Genomic DNA, 26,253 nt, shown 5'->3' on the forward strand with positions numbered 1-26,253 from the left:
AGATCCCAGGACCCTGAGATCATGACCTGAGCTGAAGGCAGAGGCTTAACCCATTGAGACACCCAGGCGTCCCATGCATTTCTCTAATGATTAGTGATGTGTGTTTGCCACCTGTATGGCTTCTTAGGAAAAAATGTCTATTTAGGTCCTCTGCCCATTTGAAAAAAAATTATTTATTTGAGAAAGAGAACATAAGCAAGGGGATGGGCAGAGGGAGAGGGACAAGAGACTCCCTGATGAGTGGGAATCCTGACATGGGGCTTGATCCCAGGACCCTGATATCATAACCTGAGCCCAAGTCAGATGCTTAACCAACTGAGCTACCCAAGTGACCCCTTTGCTCTTTTTAAAAATTGGATATTTTGGTGTGTTGAGTTATACAACTCAATGTTAACTCCTTATCAGGTATATCATTTGCAAATATCTTCTTGCATTAAGTAGATTGCCTTTTTGTTTTGTAGATGGTTTTCTTTGTTGTGCAAAAGCTTTTTATTTTGGCATAGTCCTAGTTGGTTATTTTTGCTTTTGTTTTCCTTGCCTGAGGAGACAGATCCATAAATAGGTTGCTAAGGCCAATGTCCAAAATATTATTGCCTATGTTTTCTTGCAGGTGTTTTATGGTTTCAGGTCTCACGTTTAGATTTTTAATCCATTTGGAGTTTATTTTTGTGTATGGTTTAAGAAAATGTCCAGTTTTCTCAGAACCGTTTAGTGCAAAGACTTTTGTCCCCATTGTGTATTCTTGTTTCCTTTGTCATAGATTAATCGAACATATAGGCATGGATATGTTTCTAGTCTCTATATGCTATTTCATGAATCTATGTATCTGTTTTTGTGCCAGCACCATATTGTTTTGATTATTGTGTCTTTGTGTAGTATATCCTGAAATCTGAGATTGTAATACTCTAGCTGTGTTCTTTCTCAAAGTTGGTTTGTCTATTAGAGATTTTTTGTACTTCTATATAAATTTTGGGACTATTTGTTCCAGTTCTGTGAAAAATATTATTGTTTTTTGATAGGCATGCATTGGATCTGCAGATTTCTTTGGGTAGCATGGACAATTTAACAATATTAATTCTTCCAATCCGTGAGCCTGGTGTATCTTTCCATTTGTTTGTGTCATCTTCAATTTCTTTCGTCAGTATCTTACAGTTTGCGAAGTAGAGGTCTTTCACCTACTTGGTTGAGTTTATTCCTTGGTATTTAATTCTTTTTGGTATAATTAGAAATAGGATTGTTTTCTCAATATCTCTTTTTGCTACTTTGTTATTAATGTATAGAAACACAACAAATTTCTGTGTGTTGATTTTTGTATTCTGCAACTTGACTGAATTTATTTATCAATTCTAATAGTTTTTTAATGGAGTCTTTAGGGTTTTCTATATATAATATCATCACCTTCAAATAATGACAGTTTAACCTCTTCCTTACCAATTTGGATGCCTTTTATTTCTTCTCTGATTGTTGCAGCTGGGACTTGCAGTATTGTGTTGAATGAAAGCAGTGTGAGTGGGCATTCTTATCGTATTCCTAATTTTACAGGAAAAAAAATCATAGTTTTTCACCAATTGAATATGATGTTAGCTGTGGGTTTTTTATATATGGCCTTTAATATGTTGAAGTATGTTTTTTCTATACCAATTTTGTCGAGAGTTTTTATTATGAATAGGTGTTGTATTTGTCAAATGCTCTTTCTGCATCTATTGAGCTGGTCATACGGTTTTTGTTTTCCTCTTATAATACTTGTTTTCCGCTTATAATACTTTTAGATAATAGGCTTGAGCAGTGGAAACTTGATTAAGGCAAAAGGGCCCATCGTGACCCCCAACCCCTTGGCTGAATGTAGACAGGCCCATCACTTGACCCACCTCAAAATATCAGTAGGCCCTAACTAGCCAGTGGGCTACTTAAAACCAGGCACAGGTAACAAAAAGAGGAAAATTCCACATATCTCATACCTCCTCACATTCCGCCTTTATTTATTTTTTATTTTTATTTATTATTATTTTTTTTAAGATTTTTTTTCTTACCTGTTTGAGAGAGAGAAAGTCTAAGAGAGAGAGAGTATGAATGTGAGGAGGGGCAGAAGGAGAAGCTCATTCCCCACCAGTCAGGACTCACAGTGCAGGGCTTGATTCCAGGATCATGACCTGAGTGAAAGGCAGACGCCCAACTGATTGAGCACCCCACTTTCTGCCTTTAAATACAGTTCTTTCTCACTGTCTCATTGCAGATAGTCTCTGACTTGCTGTCCTGTCTGTGGCTCCCTTGTTTTGTATTTAATAAACTTCTCCTGCCTTTGTTCTGCCTCAGGTGAATCCCTTTACTGCCTGTGCCACCAGCTTCCACCCATTTGGGTTGCCACACATTTGGGGGCTCCCATCCGATTGGGAGAGATACCACAGTAATGTGATGTATCACATTGATGGGTTTGCAATTATTGAACCTTCCGAGCATCCCTGGAATAAATCCTACTTGAATAGTGAATGATCCTTTTAATGCATTGTCAAATGCAGTTTTTTAATATTTTGTTGAGCATTTTTGTATCTGTGTTCATCGGAGATCTTGGCCTGTATTTTTCTTTTTTCGCAATGTCTTTGTCTAGTTTTGGTAACAGTGTAATTCAGAGAGGTTTTCTCCTATCTGCTCCTTCTCAGTTGTCTTTGGTTAAAGTGATCTTTATGCCAGATGTTTGCTCTATTCTCCAACATTATGAGTTTGTTATCAAGTATTACAGTAGGTCTAGGACCACAACACATTAAATGAGACAATTTAAATCATATCTCTAATAATTCCTAATAAGACATATGACACATTAGAATTATTTTATTATTTTAGATCTGTCTCAATGGTTGTGTTGATTTTGATGTCATCTGAAAAGGTGTGGGGCCTGGAACAATGGTTCTGTCTGGATTCCTTTCTTCTGTTAGCGTACTGTGCAAGTAAGACCAGCCACAGTTTGTAGCACCTTGGACAAAATGGAAGTGCAGGGTCCCTTGTTTAAAAAAAAAAAAAAAAAAATAGAAAAAATGCAATTAAATAAAGGCACTTATGAAATGTTTTTACTCACAACACTTCTTACACCAAAATGCATGTGTTTTTTCTAGTACCATTTTTCAACTTTCCAGGTACCAGCTGGATGTAGTGCTATTCAGTTCTGACACTCTGTGGTGAATTAGCATCAGATCTCACAATTTAAGGGCTCAGTCCCACAAGACTGCATTTATTTCATATGCCAGCGAAAGTCTCAGGTTGTCCCTGGTATTTCTCACTGGCTGGCTATAAATTGGGCATTTCCATGACTTCCTTTTCAGGTTTGATAATTTATTAGAATGATTCACAAAACTCAAGACATTTTATTTACATTTATAGGTTTATTATAAAGGATACAATACAAGAACAGCCAAACAGAAGAGTTCTATAAGACAGGGTTTGGGCTGGGGGTGTGGAGCTTCCATGACGTTTTTGGGTATGTTACCTCCCTTTGCACCTTGATGTATTTACCAGGGAATAAGAGACCAAATGTATATTTCCCATTATATCACAGTGCTAAACTATAAAACATTTTCCTTTCTTTCGTTGTCTCTTTCTCAACTTACCATGGTGTGTTTTATTTATATCTGTGTTATTCTAAGTAAAGAAAAAGAAAAATTTTAAATTATTACGATGAATCTTACTGTTCACCTTTATACTGTTTAATTCTTCTTTTTAAATATGGATATTAGCATTGAACCAGTATGCACAATTACTGAAATTGTACAATTTATATTTCACAGTTTATATGGATATAAACTGTGCAGATATCTATATAAATATATATATATTTTGTTCTTATCAGAAGAGTAGAAATACTGCACAAAACTAAACTTAGCAGCTTTTTATCACTTTTTGATACATCTACATTCTACCAAAACTTTCTGTTTTTGGCATAATGATGTATAAAGAATGAATGAAAGTAAAAAAGGAACTAAGAGTTGCCCTATCATTCCTTTTCCTGCTGTGTCATCATTTTCAGTGTAAGTGTTTGGCTAACACAGGGAATTAACCGAAGTAAGAAAGGATACAATAGGGTGCCTTAGTCATTTGTGTTTCTTAGATGCCATTCTTCTTTTTTTTTTCCTCTTGGAGCCATTTATTAGACTGAATGAAAAAATGTGGCCTCAGGACTTTTAGTGCCTCTGCTTACCTTTTTCTCATTTTGAATATCATGGAACTCCCACATATGTTGAATCCACCAGAATTTTTTGCTCATGGACATCTAAAATATTATATGTGAATGGAGTAGCCAGGAAAGGTTGGACATGCCTGTGGTGAATATTTTCTCTGCGCATGTACATGCATTATTGTTTTGTGACTTTCACTTACAAAATACAGGTATGAAGATAAAATTATTAAGAATTTCAAGATAGCAACAGCAGAGCTTTAAAACAAGCATGGGGTATGTATGCTGTGCAGGTTGCACGTCTGTGAAGCTGGTGCTGGATGCAAGTGAAATAAGATGGAACTATTTACTAAGAGCAGCCTCAGGGAAAAAAGAACTGTCATTAATAGGTGATAAAGAAGCTTAAAGTATTGCTGAAATTAGGTATATGTTATGGATTGAATGTTTGTGTCTATGTTAAAATCCTAATCCTTATCACTAATGTAATGGTGTTAGGAAATGGGAGGCCTTTGGGAGGTGATTTGGTGATGAGGGTGGAGCTCTCATGAATAGGAGACCCCAGGCAGCTCTCTCATCTCTTCTACCATGTGAAGATGCAGTGGGAAGATGGCCACCTGTGAACCATGAAGCTTTTACCACAAATCGAACTGCTGGTGCCTTGATCTTGGACTCCCTAACCTCCAGAACTGTGAGAAATACTTGTTTGTTGTTAAGCCACCCAGTCTATGGTATTTTTGTTAAAGGAGCTGGAATGGACTAAGACAGTAAGAAAGGGGAATATGGAAAACACATGCAATTTATTGTGGTAACTATCTGGATTATGGATTAAAATTTTTCAGTCAGTTGTGGTTTCCTCAAAGTCCAAATGAGTGTGGTCCTATGTGTGTATTAAGTACCAGTGTTTTAATTTCAAAGTATCAGCTTAAATACTTTTCTCCTTTAAAAGGTGCTTCCTAAGGCACTTGGGCAATTGCCAGGTAACAAATTCATACACTGGAAAGGTGAATTCCAAGGCATACTGTAGTGATGATGATTCTTTAGAGCCCTTGAACTTACTCTAATGAATTTTTCAATCCAAATTTTAGCAAAGTATACTTGTATAAATTAATAAAAATTTACCCATTTGATTCATTTAATTTGGCTTTGATGAGGAAAACCAAATAGGTAGATTCATTTTCTAAAGACAATATAAATATTTTTGTATGTTCTTAATGACTTTTATTTTTTATTTTTTATTTGTTAAACATTTTATTTATTTGAGAGAGAGGGACAGAGGCAGAGTATGAACAGGTGGAGAGAAGGCAGAGTGAGAGGGGGAAGCAGACTCCCTGCTGAGCAGGGAGCCTGGTGCCAGGCTGGATCCCAGAACCCTGAGATCATAACCTGAGCCAAAGGCAGACATTTAACTGACTGAGCCACCTATGCATCCCTCTTAATGTCTTTTGATCCCTTTATTGATGTACGTTTTATATCTAACAAAGTATACACATGTGTGTATTTTGATGACATTTTGAAAAAAGATTTATTTATTTATTTAGAGAATGTACTCCCTGGGGGTGGGGGATGTGTCGGAGGGGCTGAGGAAGAGGGAGAGAGAATCCCAAGACGACTCCAGGCTGAGCCTGGAGCCCCATTCAGAGCTCTATCTCACGACCCTAAGATAATGACCTTGCTGGTGGCCAAGAATCAGATGCTTAATCGACTGCACCATCTGGGCACCCCTGTTTTGATGAACTTTCACAAATTTCTATACCTTTGTTACCATTACCACCACAATCTGTGAACATACCCAATTCTCCAGAGACTTTCCATGTACCCTTTTCTGCTTACCCCTCAAGCCCACCCACCTCTAATCCTACTTACTGATCTACTGTCACTATAGATTAGGTTTGCTTTCTAGAGTTGGAAATATATGGAAACAAAGTATATATATTCTTTTGTGTCTGTTGTTTTTTAAAATATTTTATTTTTAAGTAGTCTCTACACCCAGCATGGGGCTTGAAGTTACAGTCATGAGATCAAGAGTGGCATGCTCTATTGACTGAGCCAGCCAGATCCCCAGTGTCTTTTTTTTTTTTTTTTTCACTGAGCATGTTTTGGATATTTGTCCATATTACCGTCTTAGGTTCTTTGGCTGGGCCTTTGAATTAAGCTGATAAGACGGATCAACAGGAAAAAAACATACAAATATTATTTGATTTTTTAGAAAGTGCACATTGGAAGCTCTTAGGAAAAATGAAGATCTAAAGACATGGTTAGGATTGACAGCCTGTATATCTTTTTTTTTTTTTAAGAAATTTTTATTTATTGATTTTAAAATATTTTTATTTATTTATTTGAGAGAGAATAAGAGAGAGCATGAGGGGGGGAGGGTCAGAGGGAGATGCAGATTCCCTGCTGAGTAGGGAGCCCAGTGCGGGACTGATCTTGGGACTCCAGGATCATGACCTGAGCTGAAGGCAGTCACTTAACCAACTGAGCCACCCATGCATCCCAACCCATATATCTTTTTAACAAGGAACAATAAATTTGTATAGTGACAAGACAAAAGAAAAGGGTTTATGTTTCTAGGCACATAAATTGTGGGAACGTGAGAAGTATATGGGGGAAACTAATGGAAGATAAGGGTCATTATTTAGTAGGTTTTTTTGTGTAAATCTATTTTGGTGTCTCCTCCCAGTCTGCTGTGATAAGGATGTCTTCCTGGTATAGAAAAGGCACCTTTCTCATGGGAAATTTTAGGACCTGCCTTTAGGTAGAAAGGGGAAGGTCAGAGAGCCTTTCCTGCACTTGCTATTTCTCAAGTGGCTTTAGCTCAGAATTATATGCCAACATGGCATATTTTGGGGTGACATGTTTTTAGCCCTTTTAAATCCATTCAACTCTTGGTGGATATTTGGGTTGTTTTCAGTTTTTTCCTACTATGAATAAAGCTGCTGTGAATATTCATTTACAAATGCCTGTGTGGATATGTTTTCAATCTTTGGGGTAAATACCTAGGAGCTGGATTGCTGAGTCAATGAAAGTGCATTTTTAATTTTGTAAGAAACTGTCAAACTATTTTCCAAAAGTCATGGTGCATTTTGTATTCCCACCAGCAGTGTAGGAAAAATTTACTTCCTCCACGCTCTCCCTTGTTATAGATGTGCAGTGGTATTTTATTGTGGTTTTAATTGCTTTTGCTTGGTGAATAACAATATTGAGCATATTTTCTTGTACTTATTGGCCTTATTACCTTCTCCAGTGTGTCTACAGAAATTTTTTGCTCTCGTCCCCCTTTTAAAAAGAAACTTTTTCTTTAAATTTTTTATTTTTTTAATTAACATATAATGTGTCATTAGCCCCAGGGGTACAGGTCTGTGAATCACCAGGTTTACACACTTCATAGCACATACCTTCCCCAATGTCCATAACCCCCCTACCCCCGACAACCGTCAGTTTGTTCTGTGAGATTAAGAATCTAAAAGGAATGTTTTTTTTTTAAAGATCAGAAGCACAAGATAAATAATATTGAACATCTTTGCATATGCATGTTGGCCATTCATGTCTTTTTCTTGTGAAGTATTCAAATATTTTGTCTATATAGAGAAAAAGCCTTTTTCTCTACACTTCTCAGTTCTCTGATGCCCTGCAAATTAGACTAACAAAATATAGATTTATTAGACAAACATAGAGTTTACTACCACATGGAATGTGCATCTATGAAGGAGAAATGCTGTGATGAGTAACTCAAAGGGGTAATTACAACTTGGGCCTATGTAGCGTCTAACAATGAACAATAAATTTCTGGAAAAGTGAGAAGACAAAAAAGCTTAAAGACTTCCAAGAAAAGCAAACTGTGGGAAAGTAAAAATATGGAGGAAGCTAATGGAAAATAAGGTTTAGGCTTGTTATATAGATTCTATCTCTGAGCTCATAAGAATTTCTAGTGATCTCTCTGCTCAGCAGGGAGCCTGCTTCCTCCTCTCTCTCTGCCTGCCTCTCTGCCTACTTGTGATCTCTGTCAAATAAATAAATAAAATCTTTAAAAAAAAAAAGAATTTCTAGTGATGAATAGTCTAAGCCTGCATTTAGGCAAGTGGTAGATGGACAAAGATTTTTTATTTTTTGGCATTTGCTGTTTCTCAGTTGTCTTCAGTTCAAAACAGTCCTTGTGCCAAAGTGACATATTTTGGGGTGGCATATTCTTATTTCCTATAGCCACTGTTTTTGAAGGTCAAGAAATGTTCTCAATTAAATTATGAAAAGAGAAATTAAAACACTGCTTTTATTCTGGCTAGTTTCCAGAACCAAAAAATAGGACTCTAGGTTTTGGAGAATGATTATTTTTTCTGATTTCTCAATTTTTTTAGCCCAATTATATAGCTAACTCATATATTCATTGAGTAAACTGCTTTAGTTAAAAATTGTAATTAAAAATTTTGAATTAAAAAGAATTTATTTATTTGAGAGAGAGAGAGAGAGAGAGAGAGTGAGCAGGAGTGGAGGGGAGGGGCAGAGAGAAAGGGAGGACACGGGCTCCATCCTAGGACCCTGTGATCATGACCTGAGCTGAAGTCAGATGTTTAACCGACTGAGCCACCCAGGTGCACCCCCCCACCGCTGGCCTGCCACCCGAACACAAAATTTATACTTTTTAAGAAAACCTAGTGTATATGTGTTTTGTTCACAGGCCAAAAAAAAAAAAATTTCCTGCTGTAGTTATGTTGTTTTCCTACAATTAGAGGTTTTCAAATATATAAATAGTACTCTAGAAAAATTATAGTGTTTTTTTTATTTCTAGGTGTAATATTTTTTAGACTCTGATAACATACATCAGTGATTATTTCCCTTGTAAATGAAATTAGATTTGATCCTTGAGCAGTGTGGGGTTTAGTCATGCCAACCCCTTGCTCAGTCGAAAATCTGCATTTAACTTCCATTTTTAATTTTTTTACTATGTTATGTTAGTCACTATACAGTACATCACTAGTTTTTGATGTAGTGTTCCATTGCATTTAACTTTTTTTTTTTTTTAAGATTTTATTTATTTATTTGACAGAGAGAGATCACAAGTAGACAGAGAGGTAGGCAGAGAGAGAGAGAGGGAAGCAGGATCTCTGCCGAGCAGAGAGCCCGATGTGGGACTCGATCCCAGGACCCTGAGATCATGACCTGAGCCGAAGGCAGCGGCTTAACCCACTGAGCCACCCAGGCGCCCCGCATTTAACTTTTGATTCCAAAATTGAACTAGTAGCCAATTGTTGACCAAAAACATAAACAGTTAACACATATTTTGTATGATCTATGTATTATATACTGTATTCTTAAAGTAACCTTGAGAGAAGACAGTGTTACTAAAATCATAAGGAAAGGAAGAATACAATTACAGTACTGTACTATATTCATCCAAAAAAATCCTATATAAGTGGGCCTGCACAATTCAAACCCATGTTGTTCAAAAGTCAATTGTAAATTAATAGTATCATGGTTGACAGCTTAGAGAGGGGTATTTCGTAAATAGATAACTGGATGCTTTTAAAAAGCCTAGGCAAGTACTTTAGCAGGAATGTGATATACAATGTTGGGTTAGATGGAGTTCTCTGTTTAGGTGTTCTCTATTCTTTATTTATACTGCAAAATGTAACGCACCTACCAAAAAGAAATAAAAGGTAAACAATAAATTATTTATTATAATTTAAAAATTTTTTAAAAGGCAAATATACTTTGGTAACCACCACACAGAATAGAAAACTACCCCAGAAGTTCTCTCGTGTCTTTGCAGTTACAACTCCTTTTCTGTCCTTTAACCTGCAAGGATGCCTGGGTGACTCAGTCAGTTAAGTGTCTGCCTTCACCTCAGGTCATGATCCCAGGGTCCTGGGATTGAGTCCCCTGTCGGGCTCCCTTCTCAGTGGGGAGCCTACTTCTCCCTTTGCCTGCTGCTCCTCCTGCTTGTGCTCTCTCTGACAAATAAATAAAATCTTAAAAAAAAAAGTTTCTCCTGACTTTCTTACTTTTTATTGGCATTGTATTTCTACTTGATCCCAGGACTCTGAGATCATGACCTGAGCCGAAGGCAGCGGCTTAAACCACTGAGCCACCCAGGCACCCTACATTCACCAATTCTTAACTTTTATCCACACTTGCCTTCTTTTAGCCTCTCCATATATGTATGTAATTGCATATCACATATACACATGTAGAGATAGAAATATAATACACATTTTTCCTAGAACCATTTGGAAGTAGCAGACATAGCATTTCAACCTGAGTTTCCTAAGAACAAGGACATTTTCTTACACATTACCACAATATATTATGAAGAAGTTTAATAGTAATTTCATTTGTTATCTAATATAGAGTGTAGAATTAATCAGAATTCCCTAAATGTCCCCACAATGTTTTTTTTATTACTTCGAGAAATGTATTGCTGTTTTTTTTAGAGAGGGAAAGAGAGGGGTGGGAGGAAGGGGAGAGGGAGAGAAAGAATCTTAAGCAGCGCGGAGATGCCATGCTCAGTGTGGAGCACAATGTGGGGCTCAATCTCACAACCCTGAGATCATGACCTGAGCTGAAATTAAGAGTTGAACGCTTAACCAACTGAGCCACACAGGCACCCCTATTTTATTACTTTTTAATATATAGGATCAAGTTGAAGTTTGTGCATCATGTATTTTGGTTGTTAAGTCTCATTGGCCTCTTAATCTTAGAATACCACTGTCTGTCTTTTTTATTAAAAATCCTGACACTGACTTTCTTGAAGAGTTTAAGCCAGTTGTTTTATATAATGTCCTATATTCTAGACTTTTATGATTCATTTGGATTTGTCCTCATGGATTAGATTCACCTTACATTTTTGATGAGAATACTTCATAGCTGATGTCATTTGCTTATTGCATCATATCAGAGGACACATAAGGTTTGCTTGTCCACCTGTTGGTGATTCTACATTTGATCATTGGTTAAGGTGGTGGCTGTTGGAATCTCTCTATTAGAAAGGTGCCTTTGTCTTTTGTAGTTAATAATCACCTGTGAACCTAATTATCTTTTTTGCATTGGGCTGACACTAAGGTGGCTGAGCAGTTGTGGAAAATAAATCACAAAACAGAGTATATTTGTGGCATTGTAAATTCATGGTTATTAATCTCACTGGATGCCTAAACTGCAAGATAATCCTACTGTGTTTTTCTAATCAGCTTGTGTTTTCCCTCTGCACAGTGATGATTTGAAATCTTTCTTTTCCCAAGCCTTTGTTCCTTTACTTTTTCTATCACTTTGAAAAGGTGATCTTGGTTCCTTTTAATTCCTGGAAGAAGGAAAGGGGTGCCTCTTCTTCCATCGTAAACTGGCATAGTGGAGCAGTTAAGAGTGCTGGCAGTAGAGTTGAGAGTGTATGGTTTTGGATCCCACTTTCACTATTTACATTTTACTTTGGGCTTAATTATTAATCATTCTATATTAGTCTTAATTGCAGAAGAATTACCATTGTACCCCCCATAGAGTAGTTGTGAGGTGTAAATGAAGTAACTCATTATAAAATGGTTAGCATAGTGCATGGTATATAGTGCATGTTAAAAAAAAATTGAGAAATTTACTGTGTTAATTATTCTGTCTCTTTTTATCTTCAGCCTCTCCTATTCTGTTGACCTCTTCCCTAGGCACTTAAATTTACAGAGATGTCTTCTGTCTTAAGCTAACTATAGTGAACTATGACTAAGAAAACTTTTCCCACATCTTTGCTTGTCCTCAGCTCTTGTTCTGTATCCCCCTTTCAGTCTTATGTCAACTGCCTACATTTGCTGTACCCCTTTCCTCCTTTTCCATTTGCTCATTCCACTGTGTTCTGGTTTCTGCTCCCACCATTCCGCTAAACTGCCCCTGATAAAGTCATTGTTACCCCTCTAAATTCATTTTTATAACCCTTAAACTTAGTGCTTCCATTTCATTCTTCATAAGAGATCAGAGTGATCTTTTAATAATGCAAGCTGTGAGCCCATCATTCTCTTGTGAAAACTAGTGAATTTCTATTGTTCTTGACATAAAATCTCAAATCATTGATATAGTTCATCAGTCTTGCCTCACTGTCCATCCCTGTCTTGTACAATTTCCTCTTCAGTCTGAGCAGTTGAGCCAGGTAAGTCCTTTGATTTTCTTCAACTAGCTTTACTCATATCAGAGCATTTGCATTTTGTCCTCCTTTTGGACTGCTCTTTATCTTCCACCTGTTTCTTTTGGATAGTGGCTAGCTTCAATTCAAAGGTCATATTTCAGGTAACATCTCCCCTGACCTAGTTCAGAAGAAGTACAGTATCTATACTTCAAGTTCATATCATTTATCATACTTGTAATTAGGTAATTAATTGGGTAATTCTTCTCTGGAATGTAAGTTCCGTGAAGGCAGGCACTGTAACCATCTTGTTTATTGCTGAATCTCTAGTTGTTTGACTAGAAGGTACTTGGTAAGTATTTGTTGAGTGAAGAATGAATTACAGTATTTATTCATAGACATGTCACTCATCTCTTTATTATTTAATGATAATTCTAAAACCTGTAGATTAAAAAACAATTTTTTTTAACTCAAAATATTTGGATTTTCAGTGCATTCTATGAAGGTTTCTCTGAAAACTTATACTGGTCTTCCAGATGGTGTGAGGATAGCCCAAAGTGGCAGCTACAAACAAGTGATCTCTTTGAGACCTAGTTTATCTTTTATTTATTTTTTTTAAGTAAGCTCTAGGCCCAGTATGGGACTTGAACTCATGACCCCAAAGTTGGGAATCACATGCTTTACCAACTGAGCCAGCCAGGCACCCCAAGATCTGTTTTATCTTTAAAATATATGAGGGGCACCTGGGTGGCTCAGTAGGTTAAAGCCTCTGTCTTCAGCGCAGGGTCCTGGGATCTAGCCCCGCATTGGGCTCTCTGCTCAGCAAGGAGCCTGCTTCCTCCTCTCTCTCTGCCTGCCTCTCTGCCTACCTGTGATCTCTGTCTAATAAATAAATGAAATCTTTAAAAAAATATATGAGCACTTTGCTTAGTTTCTTATTATTATTATTATTGTTGTTATTTTTAATGATTTTTAAGTAATCTCTATAGTCAGTGGGCCTCAAACTTACAACCCCAAGATCAAGTTGCATATTCCACTAGCTGAGCCAGCCAGGCACTCCAGTTTTTTAATATTCTTACATTTGTTGAAGAAACAATGCTTAAAATGGGTTCTGGGGAATAGAATAGACACTCTTATGATTAAACATTTCCAATTCTCTTAGACATTTCTTCCTTTTTTTTTTTTTTAAAGGTTTTATTTATTTGACACAGAGAGAGAGAGAGAGAGTGCACAAGCAGGTGGAGTGGCAGGCAGAGGGAAAGGGAGAAGCAGGCTTCCTGCTCAGGCGCCTGATGTGGGGCTCTATCTGAGGATCTGGGATCATGACCTGAACTGAAGGCAGATGCCCAACCGACTGAGCCACCCCAGTGCCCACTTTCAGACATTTCTCATTCGATGTTGTTTTGAGTCTATTTGGTAGTCTGTCCACACTACTGCAAGAACTATTCTCTTATTATCAGCAAAAGATTTATTGAATGGAGTAATGGCCAAAATGTAATGAGGCAAAAAGCTGGAACTCCTTACATTTATCAGTTATACTTTTGAAAAGGGTATAGGTACAGTAAAAGCAAATGTTTTAAGTTGACTTATTTGTTGAAATAAGGTAAAATTAAGCTTGTATCTTAAGACTATGAAGATATAAGACTGTTGACTTCTTAAGACTATAGATGATGTAGTGTTTCATCTTTAGTTTTAGAGATTTCATTTATTTTTAGAGAGAGAGTGTGAGCGTGTGAGAGCGGGGTGAGGGGCAGAGGGAGAGTGCCAGAATCTCAAACAGACTCTCACTGAATGAGGAGCCCCATGTGGGGTTGATTCCACAACCCTGAGATCATGACCTGAGGCAAAATCAAGAGTCAGACACTTAACCGACTGAGCCACCTAGGTGCCCCTCACCTTTACTTTTGATAATGCTTTCCTAATCAACAAATACTAAAAACACAATTATAGTGCAGGAAGTGGTTGCCTCTTGTAAGTTATGCGTATGTGTATTGTTGTTTCACTAAAAGTATAAATAGGCACAGATGTGTTATCATGGATCCCAACAGCTATATGTATGTGTGTGTGGCCACACTTGTAGTATACCAGAGAGAATTATGAAGAAAAGTCCAGTGAAAGTAAAATAGACTTTTTAATATATGAGAATGGTTAAGCACATATTTTACTTATTTATTACTCTAGTTAATTGACTGAAGAACTGAAATTGAGAACTTCTGGAGGTTTTCTTTTGGTATAATTTGTGATTACTTCATATATTATACAATGTTTAGTACTTTATGTATTAATTATTTATGTGTGTAACAGGCAACTCAAAGTTGTGTTGACGAATGTCCTATGGACGGATTTAGGACGAAAATTCAGAAAGACCCTACCTAGAAACGATGCTAATTTATGTGATGCCAACAAGGTGCAATCAGACTCATTGCCTTCGACATCTGTTGACAGCCTAGAGACATGTCAAAAATTAGAACTTCTTCACCAAAGCCTTAATTTATCTAAAAGGTATGTTGTTCAGTATTGATTTTGTTCAACCTACCACATTTGAAATAGTAGAAGTCCAATAATCTTAAAATTGTTAAGATTATTGGGAATGATTTTTAAGAAGATCTGCATATACAGGTGTACCCCACTCGAAAGCAAATCTTTTTTTTTTTTTTTAAAGATTTTATTTATTTATTTGACAGACAAAGATCACAGTAGGCAGAGAGAGAGAAAGGGAAGCAGGCTCCCTGTTGAGCAGAGAGCCGGATGCGGGGCTCGATCCCAGGACCCTGGGATCATGACCTGAGCCAAAGGCAGAGGCTTTAACCCACTGAGCCACCCAGGCGCCCCTCGAAAGCAAATCTTAAAGCTGACAATCTCACTTTACAAAGTTAATGATAGTTTTACACTTCATTAAGTAAGTTGACATAAAATTATTGATATTGAAATATCACCCCCAGATTTTTAATGATATGTGTACAGTTTAATTTATAAAATAAGACCAGTTTTGTTTTATACTTTTTAAAGGAATTGTATATGGAGTATATGGAGTTTGAATGAATGCATTATCTTTGTTTGACTTATTCCTATTTCTGTATCCCCTGTCTGTCTGAGTATATGACACCTCTTTCTTTCTCATCCTTTATTTATTTTTTTTCTTTCTTATCCTTTATATCTAGTCATTTTTCATGTGTAGTTATTTTTGCTTCCTAAATATGTCTTGAAATGATCTCTTCTCCATTTTTATTGCCACTGCCCCAGTCAAGCCCTGATAACTTTGTGCCTTTATTACTATGATAGTATTGGGCTTCCTGTGTTTGGTGTTCTTGATTATTATTTCTCTATATTGTTGCTAAGTTACTCATTCTCAAAGGTGGATGTTACTTTCTGCTCTGTAGTTTAACATCTACCCATCTGTGGCTCAACATAACCTTCAGGATAAAGCTCAAACTCCTTAGCTTAGCATACAAGGTCCTTAATGATCTCACCTTTGCCTCTCTCTAGCTTTGTGTCTGTCTGCTCCATATTCATAACTGGGCTTTAATCTCTAGGGAACTAGTGGTAGCTCAATGAATGTATAGTCCTGTTTTATACCTCTGAGCTCATGCTGTTTGTTTTATTATTTTGGAAACAATTCTCCTTTTCCCTTTTACTGACATCTTTTAGTCTTTAACATTGAACTCATATGCCATCTTTTTGGGACAGTGTCCTTGATTCCACATCCTAATTTGTGTTTAATCCTGTTTTTTTTTTTTTTTTTTTTTGTCTTGTTAAGCAGCCTGGTCATATATCATAGCACTTATCACCCTATATTATATTTAATTTCTCTTCCTCCCTGACATTAAGCTTCACAAAGTCAGCAACTACATTTTATTATTTTTACTCTAATACTAATACCTGGCACATTGCTGGGCACATAACTAAATGCTCAATCAATTTTTGAATTCAAGGGAGAGGTTGCTTCTCAACAGAGTTACATCTGTCTCTTTGATGGAAATGTATTTTCATCCATTAGAACCAGTTATTTGCTGTGTAATTTTGGTGGCAACCAGGAAAAGAGATATTACAAGCTTAAATAAGAAAACTGGAGAATAGTTTTGGGTATGGGTTTGGGTAACGTTTTCTGTATAGGACTTGCTGTGTGGAATAGGAGACTTATTCTTTCTTCAATTGTTGCTTCACTTTGATGTGATGCTTTTTGTCTTATTTTCATTTTTACTTAGCTAGGATTTCATTATTTCAGAGAGATGAAACAGAGAAAAGTTTATTTTTGGTTTTTAATTTCATCTTAAAGTTCAGCTATTAAGTAAACCAATATTATTCAGTCACCAAAATGACATTTTTTAGAAATTTTATTTGCATTTTAGGATCTAAAATGGTTATGTTGCCTTTTATGTCAGGACATATACCCCTATTCCATTAAGAAAAGTTAGGTCCCAGTTCTTGGACTATCCCTAATTATATTTATTAATTTTTCTCTTAAATCTACATGTTTGAAGTTTTAAGAAAATACATAATTTAGATATTGTGATGGTAAGATTTTTTGGATACTGTAGTATTCCTATCACCTTAAGTTTTCTTTAAGCTGGTATAATTTTAGTTGAGTGATAATTTATTCATTTAAAATTTAGCTTAGTAAAAGAAAAGAGCAAATTTAGAATATCTATGAATCACTTTTAAGAAATATTCAGCAGTTAAAATTGTTTTCTCTACATAGCTAAGAAACTTAATACATTTTGAATTATATCATCTAAAAATGGATTTATAAGAACCTTATTAAAATGTTAGATAATACAGTTTTAGAAAGGTATTCATCTAAGTGACAACAAAATGAAAACTAAATTAGTATTATAATTTTTTTGCTTGCTATATTATAGCTTTCTTACCAGATATAATTATGCTGTCTTTCAACAAAGGTTGCATCTCTTTAAAAATTTGCTTTTAACATGTTTATATTAATAGCTCTTACCAATTTTTCTCATTTATTAAATTATTTGAATCTTACATATCTTGCTACTTACGCAGGTAAGGACTCCACAATTTATAATTGAAAAAATTAAGAATCAGAGAAAATAACCATGCAGAGAAACAATCAATAAATGGCATTAATTCTCAGGCCAGTATACTTTATGCTTCATCTCACTGCATTACAAAATTTGTTTCTGCTTTGGTTTAGCACATTATATTTTGAAATATGATTTCATAATATTAGTAAATCAACTTAAATAAATGTAATTTTATTTTACTTACTGTTACTACTTACATAATGAAGAAAAAAATTGGATAGACTGTGAAATGACAGTTTTTTAGTCCTTTCTTCCATATTGACTTAGTATGAAAGATGAAGTATATACCTTTGTATATTTCTTGTGAAAATTAAGAATCTTTTGAAATTCTGACCAGCCATGAAATTTCTACGGCAGTCCTAACTTATATAGTTCTATACCAAAGATAGTTTAGGTATTATGAACTTAGTCATCAGTATATAGATTTGTATTCTGTAAGGCTCTCACAGAGTTCTGTTTCTTCAAGATACCCAAATTACATGAGTTGCAAATAGTTGATGAAAGATGTTTGTGCTATGGCTGTGTGTTATTAAGATCTTGGTGTACTATAGGCATTGCTAACTATTTAGTTATGTACTTTTCTAACGTTTTCATCAAGATTGCAGAGTATGATAAATTAGGACAATTAAGCACCATTTGAAAGAATATTTTATAACTTTTAGGAGGACTTCAATAATAGGAAAATTAAAGTGAGTTTCCTTGTATTGTGTACTTACTATGTGCCATACTAACTGCTTTACATCTAATATTTCATTTCATCTTAACTTTGTAAGATAGATTTTCTCTTAATTTTAGAGATGAGAATGTCAATGCTAAGAGGAAAAATTATGGTAAAAACTTGACTAAGGTATCTTATTTGCTGAAATCAGAACGTGGACCTGTTTTTGTCTGACTCTAGAGTCATTGTTCTTAATTCCTGTACCACAGTGCTTTTTACTCTTCTGAAATTTAACTTTTTTCATAAGTAACACAGGAATTAGATTTTATTACATATTTTTTATGATATCTAAATTATTGACCTTTAAATATTCTACTTATCTTTAATTTTTTTCTTGTGACATTTTGTTCACATTATAATAGAATGCTATCTTATTGAAAGATATACTGCTGCTGAGATAGTGCCTTAAACCTCCTAATAGCTTAAAAGGCCCCCTAGGGTGCTTGTGCTTTAGAGATGCAGGTTCTACTGCAGTCTGGTGTATTATCTTTTCAGATGGCTTTTGGGTAAATTTTGATATTTTTCTCTTTTAGGAAAGACTTTCATCTATTTTGTTTAACTTAAAGGTCTTATTTATTCTCCAAAGTTCTTTTTTTCATATTTTCTTTGCTTTTTGTTCTTTAAATCTAGTGGCAAAATAAACTGTGTAAGAATATGGTGATCATTTATTACTGAGAAGAGAATTCTGATCTTTAAAATTTACCATTTGCTTGCTGATATTTGTACTTTTTGTTGCTGATTATTCTCTTCAACACTTTGTATAAAGTAATCTTTTATGGACTCCATCTCTCCTATTTGGAGAGAGAGCTCTTTTTAGGGACTCAACATTTTAAAACATAGTTAAACATGTTATAGTCAGGCATTTAAACAGAGATGCTAACTGAGAGCTGACATTTCTTTGATATATCTCCTTATGTGCCCTGAATTTTCTGTTTACTGCAATACTACAGTTTTTGGATTATTTTTATTATAAGCCACATTTTAGAATTCAGTAGTGATAGGCGACTGTAAAAAGAGTATGTTGGGGCGCCTGGGTGGCTCAGTGGGTTAAGCCGCTGCCTTTGGCTCAGGTCATGATCCCAGGTCCTGGGTTCAAGCCCCACATCGGGCTTTCTGCTCAACAGGGAGCCTGCTTCCTCCTCTCTCTCTGCCTGCCTCTCTGCCTACTTGTGATTTCTCTCTGTCAAATAAATAAATAAAATCTTTAAAAAAAAAGTATATTATCAATTCTTAAAATGAGTTATCAATATATCAGATTCTCTCATATCCTAAAAGTAAGTAAAATTTATTTGCATTAAGGTATTTATCTGGAAAGAGATAGTTCTAACCTGAGTAAAATTATCTGTGCTAATATTTCTGTATTTTCCCTAAACTACTGAGAAACACAGATGAGTTTTCATTAAACTATAGTTGAAGTTTTTTTAGTGATTTATTTCATAGCAATTTCTAGTGTGAGGTCAGATGAAAAAAATCTTGAGACTCCTTGCTGGTCCTATATTGCCTCCATTCCCACATCAGATTGAGGATTTTAAGGAGGTTTCTGTCAGGCATCAAATACACAAAGCAGACAGTAATAACTAGTATCCTTAGAGATTTAAATCACATAAGAAGTAGAAAACTATCTCTGCCTTCCCTCCCTCATAATTAGTGTTTGTACTAGATAACAGATTTCCTTCCCCTTCTTTCTTCACTCAAACTCTGAGTTTAGGGAGTTGTATTTATGACTACACTTTGCTTTTACATCATATATACTACTTAATCATTGCAGTACTTTATTTTTGTGGAGATTGTGCTGGAAATGCATACTTTCAAAGATTTCCTGCAGTATCTATAGAAAAGCCCAGTTAACTGGATCCTTTGGCAACTTAGTATTAAGGTTACGTGTAATGGAATAAAATAAAGAAACCAAAAGATAATAGGCCCAGGTTCTTCTATTAGGAAGAGTTATACCTTCAGCCATTTAACTTTTCTGAGCTTTGAGTTCCACCTGTTTAAAATAAAGAGCAGACTAAAATTATTTTAAAGTTTTCCTAAGATCTGAAATTCCATGCTGTCTGGAGCATAGTGTGAAAAGAACATGATGTCTCTATGTAGTAAAAATAAGTGAAAACCTCTAGGTACTACAGCAAATATGACAGAGTACAGGGAAGCTCACATTTCATTTAAACAGAAATACTCAGGCCCTTTCTAAGTGTTTTCTATTGTTTCTCATAAAGGGTCAATAAAGTGCTGCAAGTGACATATTGATAACAGTCAAGGAGAATATCTGGTGAAGAGGAGATAAGAAAACTTAAAAAAATGCAGTAGCAAGAACAAAAACATCCCAATAATTTGGTTTGGTTGGTCAGTTCAGGGCGAAATAATTGCTTTAGGGCATAATTTTGGTGTGGCGAAGTGTATCAGTTGTTACATAATAACAATTGGCTAACCAAGAAAAGATTATATTTATCCTCTTCTGTTTAAGAAGATACCAGGCTTTGATATAGTACATTCGATGTGAACCCCACCAATTTTAAAGTTTGGAGCTTTAAAAAATATCCTTTAATTTTCTAGACATTTGATTTATTGGCTCTTCCCTTGGTGCTGTTAAATAAAGCATATGTGTTACCACCGGTATGTGTGCGGTTTCACTTATGGAATCTATCATTACCATTGATGCATTCTGAATGATTTCTTTCCTGTTGGATTTAGTGTTTCTCATTTGCCAATTACTAGTATGTAATTATTTATCAAGGACTTTCTGTTGAATGAGAAGAATAAAGATTTCTTGAATTTGTTTGTGGTAGTCTCTTTTTTATAAATACTGGAAAAGAGAAAGAATTTTTGAGAAAAATTGGTTAAAATTTTAAGCACCCCAATAGCATCCATTAGTACAGTGAAGCTGTTATTGTGGCAGGCTAATCTGTGTCAATTTGTCAGACACGAGTAGTTCTAGAATTATAAAAAGATATGTTCATACAGTGTATTTATGGGTTGACTTCTAGAGCGATAATAGTTCTAATAGCTTGTGCTAAGATGAAAATGTTTGAAAAGTCAACTTCCTAGAATACATTTTTTTTTTTAACTGCAAACTTCAGTACAGTACAGTGTTTGTTATTTTGTGTGACAGGATACCCAGAGTTCTATTGACGAATGTCCTGGGAACGGAGTTAGGAAGAAAATACATAAAGACCTCATCTGTAACTGAGGCCAGTTTGGGTGATACAGACAACTTGCAATCAGAGCAGCTTTCTTCATCATCTGATGGCAGCCTAGAATCTTGTCAAAATCTAAATCCTCACAAGAACTCCTTTTTAACTGAAAGGTATGTTTAGTGATAACTTTACTTAAAATAAATATTATACTTATTCTAATGAGCCTCTGTTCTTCCCCCATAGATGTGTTATTGTGAAAAGTGAGGCAAATGTGCTCTGGTGGCTAGTATGACTTTTGTCCCCAGGTGGCTTGAGATGGCTGTTGGAACTATGGCTAATAATCAGTTTCAGAAAAGTACAATATACTGTACTTGTTTTTTGGGAAAATAGATGCAGACTTTTAATGAAAATTGAGTTACCTATTTCAGTATTTCAATTTATTTGATATAACTGAAATCTATTTCTCTGACATTTTTCTGTTCCTCTTCCTCCTCTGTGCTATTTGTCTGTCTGGCCGTCTGTCAGTCTGTCCATCCATTCGTCTGTCTCTCCATCTTATTGTATTCACCATTTTTATGTTAAGATTCTAGAACTGTCAAGATTCTAGAATTGGCACTTAGTACCTAGGAACTATTTGCTGAGTGAATGGCTGAATGAATTCCTCACAAAAATGGTTTGAGATAGCTGAATTCTACTAACAACTGTAGCTTACTGAGCCAGTAAGAGAAATGGAAATCTGAAGTTGCTTTTGTTTTAAGCTCTAGAAGATGCTCACATGGGGACTGTAAATAAAAAATTGTGGGTAATAGCTAAGGGGTGTCAGTTAACAAATACTACTAAATCTTTTAACTTTCATTTACCATGAACTTCTCTTTTTAATTTTCTGCCTTCAGCCAGTACAATAAATAATCTTGATCTGAGTGAGAAATTATTGATCCATTCTTGTTTATTTTTTTAACTTGCTCTGAATCATCCACAGGTATCTTCTGTTTTGTATTTCTCTTGTAAGCTTATTACCTTAAAGAGTATTCAGAACTGCCTTTTTAAAGATCTGTAATAAATTTCTTACCTTTCTAGCACACTCTAGTGTTATAAACTGTTTATTTGATATGAACTTACAAATTTTACAAATTTTTTTCCCTTTGGAGAATATGTTTCACATCACTTCTACTTAGTAGATTATCATCGACAGTTTTGACTTTATACTTTGTTAGCTCTTTTTCTGAATTTGCCAGAAGAACCAAGTTTCAGTGTATTATTCAGTTACTAATGCATTTAATGTATAAGTTAATTTGTAATTAATGATGTCAGAAATACATTCATCAGTTTGTCCTATAGGTATTTATTTCTGTCTCCTCTACTAGACCGTGAGCTCCTTAAGGAGAGATATCATGTCTTAATTGCATTTATACCCAGTGCTTAGCTCAATACATATTTTAATTTTGTACACTTGGGCTAATGTTTGTGTCATTTAATCTTGAGTTTTGGTTTTCTGAGTTTTAAGAAGAGAAATGACCTCTGAATGACCTTTGTATATCACAAAATTGTTTATTATCTTTTTAAATATCACATATGAGAATTCTTTGTGCACATAAAATATATAAAAATGTTATTGATGTTTTTTTTTTAAGATTTTATTTATTTACTTAACAGAGAGATCACAATTAGGCAGAGAGTCAGGGAGAGAGAGAGGGGAAAGCAGGCTCCACGATGAGGAGAGAGCCCGATGTGGGGCTCAATCCCAGGACCCTGAGATCATGACCTGAGCCGAAGGCAGAGGCTTAACCGACTGAGCTACCCAGGTGTCCCTGATGATACTTTCTATAGAAAAAAATCACTTATTATGTACTGTCCCCATTGAATTTGAAAGACATCAGTGCACATTCATACTGTTATGAAAAATAATAATATTGTGAGGATTCTATGGACCTATCAAATTGTAATCTGTACTGCACAGGCTTTATACCAGTTTAGGGCCAAGACTTAATAATAAGAGGTCTAAAATTTCTGGGTGTTCTTAAAATCTATTCAGTGAGAATCCTAGCTTTCCTCAAGTCCTTTCTAAATAGTTATGAAATTTCCAGGTCGTATTTGATGTGGGCTCTGAAAATTCATTCTCTTGGTGGTAGTTTTTTTGATTGTTACATTTAGAATAGGCATAGAATTTGGAGCCAGACATCTGGATTCAGATCTTAGCAGTATTGCAAACGTGCTGATTTACCTTGGGCAAGTCACTTATTTTATCTTTAAAACAGGGGTAGTAACACATAAGATTATTGTGCAGATTTAAGGAGCTAACTATGTAAAGTTCTTAATATTATGCCAGAAACTTAGTAAGTGATTAATAAATGGTGGTCATTATTTTTGTTTCTCTTATTGATGTGCTATCAAAAGTACTATTACTGGTGCTGTAGTTGATGCTCCTGAAGTCCTCTATGGTGAGGATGCCAGTATGGGGTTCTGAGATCACTGCCACCCCTGTTACTATTACCAGTGCTGCCAAGGCAGTTGTCACAGCCACACTAGTATTACCATTTGGCTTAAGGAGGAGTATTAGATTCCTTAAACCATGGAAATAAATTGCAAATATGGCTTTACTGTGACTTCAGTATATATGCCTGATTTAAACTGAATATAGCATGAACACAGGGTATGCTCAAGGATGGGACTCTTGCAGCCAGCCTCCTCCCTGCCTGCCTATCTTAGAATCAGGAAGAAGAAATAGGAATTTAGATCTTCTGAGGAGACATGATATTCTCACATTATTGTTATTGTCATTATTGTGAAGCATGTAGTAAATATGCCAACTCTTTGTTACAAAGATAAAATGTCAATTAACAACTAAAAATTGGTGGGTAGGAGAATGGGAGCTATGACTGATTTTCTCTGAAAATCTAGCACTTATGCCCTTGATGAAACCTGAGGAAAAATGTTTTATGAAAGCCAAAGATCTTATTTTAATCTTAGCCTATCTTTAGTGTTCACAACTGTTATTGTTGACTATAACGACAACTTGAATGGAATTTATGCAGGAAAGAAATACTGTGTTTTATGCCAAAAATAAAGGAATAGTTAGAAAACACCAAGGGTGAAAAGGAAATTTGAATTAAAATGGTCTCTTTGAAGTAGTATGTTTATTTTTTCTAGATAGCAACTTATTATTTGAAAATACATATATTTATTAAGCTTTCTATTACTCCTTTAAAAACTTTTAACTAATATTTATTACCTGTTTATTATGATATTACACTGTGACAAATGATATACCTGTACAACGTATATAGTATGGTGTTGAATTTTATCTCAATCTATTTGCTTAACTTCTTTCTCTATGCCTCAGTTTGACCTCATCTGTAAAATAACATGATAATGTCTAGGAATGCTGGAGAGTAAATGAGAAAATTTGCTTTTCTCTTGTAATTTGGTAGTTTGCCAATCAATACATAGAGATGTATCTATTTTTATAAATATGTGCTTCCTTATGAGTGGACATTCAGATATTTTTCATTTTTTATTTGTTTAGCATTGCCACAGTAAGTTTGTGTATTTATTTTTATAAATTTTTTTTATTATTTTTATAAATTCTTATAGTGTCATTCTTTTATATTCTAACCAGAATTAAGTGTTATCATTGAAAAGTTTTTTTGTTAACCTGTTGGCAAAAATAAATATAACTGTTCATATGAAATTGCTTTCATTTCAGTCATTTTTTATTTTTAGTGAAGATGGATTTTGTATTTATGTGAGTTTTCTCTTAGTCTTTGTATGTATTGGGGTGTTCCATCTGTTTCTTACTGACTTGTAAGAACTTATTAAAGAACTTATTAAAGGTATTAACTCTTTGTTATATAACACGTTGTAAAAATCTCTTGAAGTTTCCTATTTATCAATTTTACTTTGTTTATAGTATCTTCTGTAGTTTATAAATTTAAAATTTTATTGTGTAGAGTATGTTAGTTTATCCTTGGAAAGACCTCTTCAGTCAGGTTAGTTAAGTGGTATTTTAATTTGTGATGATTTATATGAGATATCAGATTCAGAACAACTGTCTAGAGATTATTTTCCTAATTGAAGTTCTGATTCCTTTTTTGCCTGTCTGGAATCTGGTATAAATGTCTTTGGGTGGTTGGGTTGCTTTCACCTTTTGGCTATTGTGACTAACACTGTTATAAACATTGGTGTACAAGTGTCTCTACCTCTACTTTCAGTTCTTTTGCATATCTACACAAAAGTGGAATTTTTGGATCATATGGTAATTCTAATAGTAATTTTTTGAGGAACCACTGTGCTGTTTTTTATAGCAGCCATACCATTTTACATTGCATTAGCAGTGCAAAGGGTCTCAGTTTTTCCAGATCCTCGTTAAAACTCATTCTTCTTTTTTTTTTGTAATAGCCATCCTAATGGGTGTGATGTTATATCTCATTGTGGTTTTGATGTGGACGTTGTAATGATTAGTGATGCTGAACATCTTTTCATGTGCTTGTTGGCCATTCATGTATCTCCTTCGGAGAAATGTCTATTCAAGTCCTTTGCCCTTTAATGAATCATGTTATGTTTTAATCTTGAGTTTTAGTAGTTCTGTCTATATGCCAAATATTAATATCTTACCAGAAATATGATTTTCAAATATTTTCTCCCATTCTTCTCTGACTATATGGTATGAAGTTAGAAATCATTAATGGAAGGAAAACTGGAAGACTCAAAAATTGGTGGAAATAAACACACCTAAAGCAACCAGTCGGTTTAAGAATAAATCACAAGGAAATTTAAAAATGCTTAGGAATGAATGAAAATAAAAACATGGGATGCAGCAAAAGCAATGCTAAAGGAAAAATATATAGCTGTAGATGTTTGCATTAAAAAAAGAAGAAATATCTTAAATCATCAACCTAACTTTATAACTTAAGGAAGAAGAAGAAGAAGAATAGTTTTGCTAGATACAGGATTTCTGGTTGACACTTTTCTCCTTCAGTACTTTAATATCCCCATGCTTTCTGGCCACCATGGTTACTGATGAGAGATCTCATGGAGTATCACTGTTATATGAGGAGTTCCTTCTCTCTTGGTAACTTTAAGATTCTCTCTTTGCCTGTATCTTC

The 26,253-nt window shown here is 34.9% G+C and overlaps 1 protein-coding gene across 6 annotated transcripts in view; it reads left to right on the forward strand.

Moving 5' to 3' along the window:
• The window catches only part of LOC111151324 (SUMO1/sentrin specific peptidase 7), a 159,523-nt gene that overhangs the window by 72,684 nt on the left and 60,586 nt on the right, over positions 1-26,253 (forward strand). For 2 of the 6 annotated variants that reach the window (XM_022509240.1, XM_022509250.1), the window contains exons 5-6: positions 14,556-14,753; positions 21,127-21,321. The exons of 1 other annotated variant lie outside the window; for it this stretch is intronic. In XM_022509240.1, coding sequence (XP_022364948.1) covers positions 14,556-14,753; positions 21,127-21,321 — 393 coding nt within the window. The remainder of the gene's footprint in view (positions 1-14,555; positions 14,754-21,126; positions 21,322-26,253) is intronic. 3 more of the 6 variants (XM_022509258.1, XM_022509286.1, XM_022509267.1) reach the window with 2 other exon arrangements.

This window comes from Enhydra lutris, unplaced genomic scaffold, assembly GCF_002288905.1.
Source record: "Enhydra lutris kenyoni isolate GAN:26980312 unplaced genomic scaffold, ASM228890v2 scaffoldscaffold2, whole genome shotgun sequence".
Lineage (NCBI taxonomy): Eukaryota > Metazoa > Chordata > Mammalia > Carnivora > Mustelidae > Enhydra > Enhydra lutris.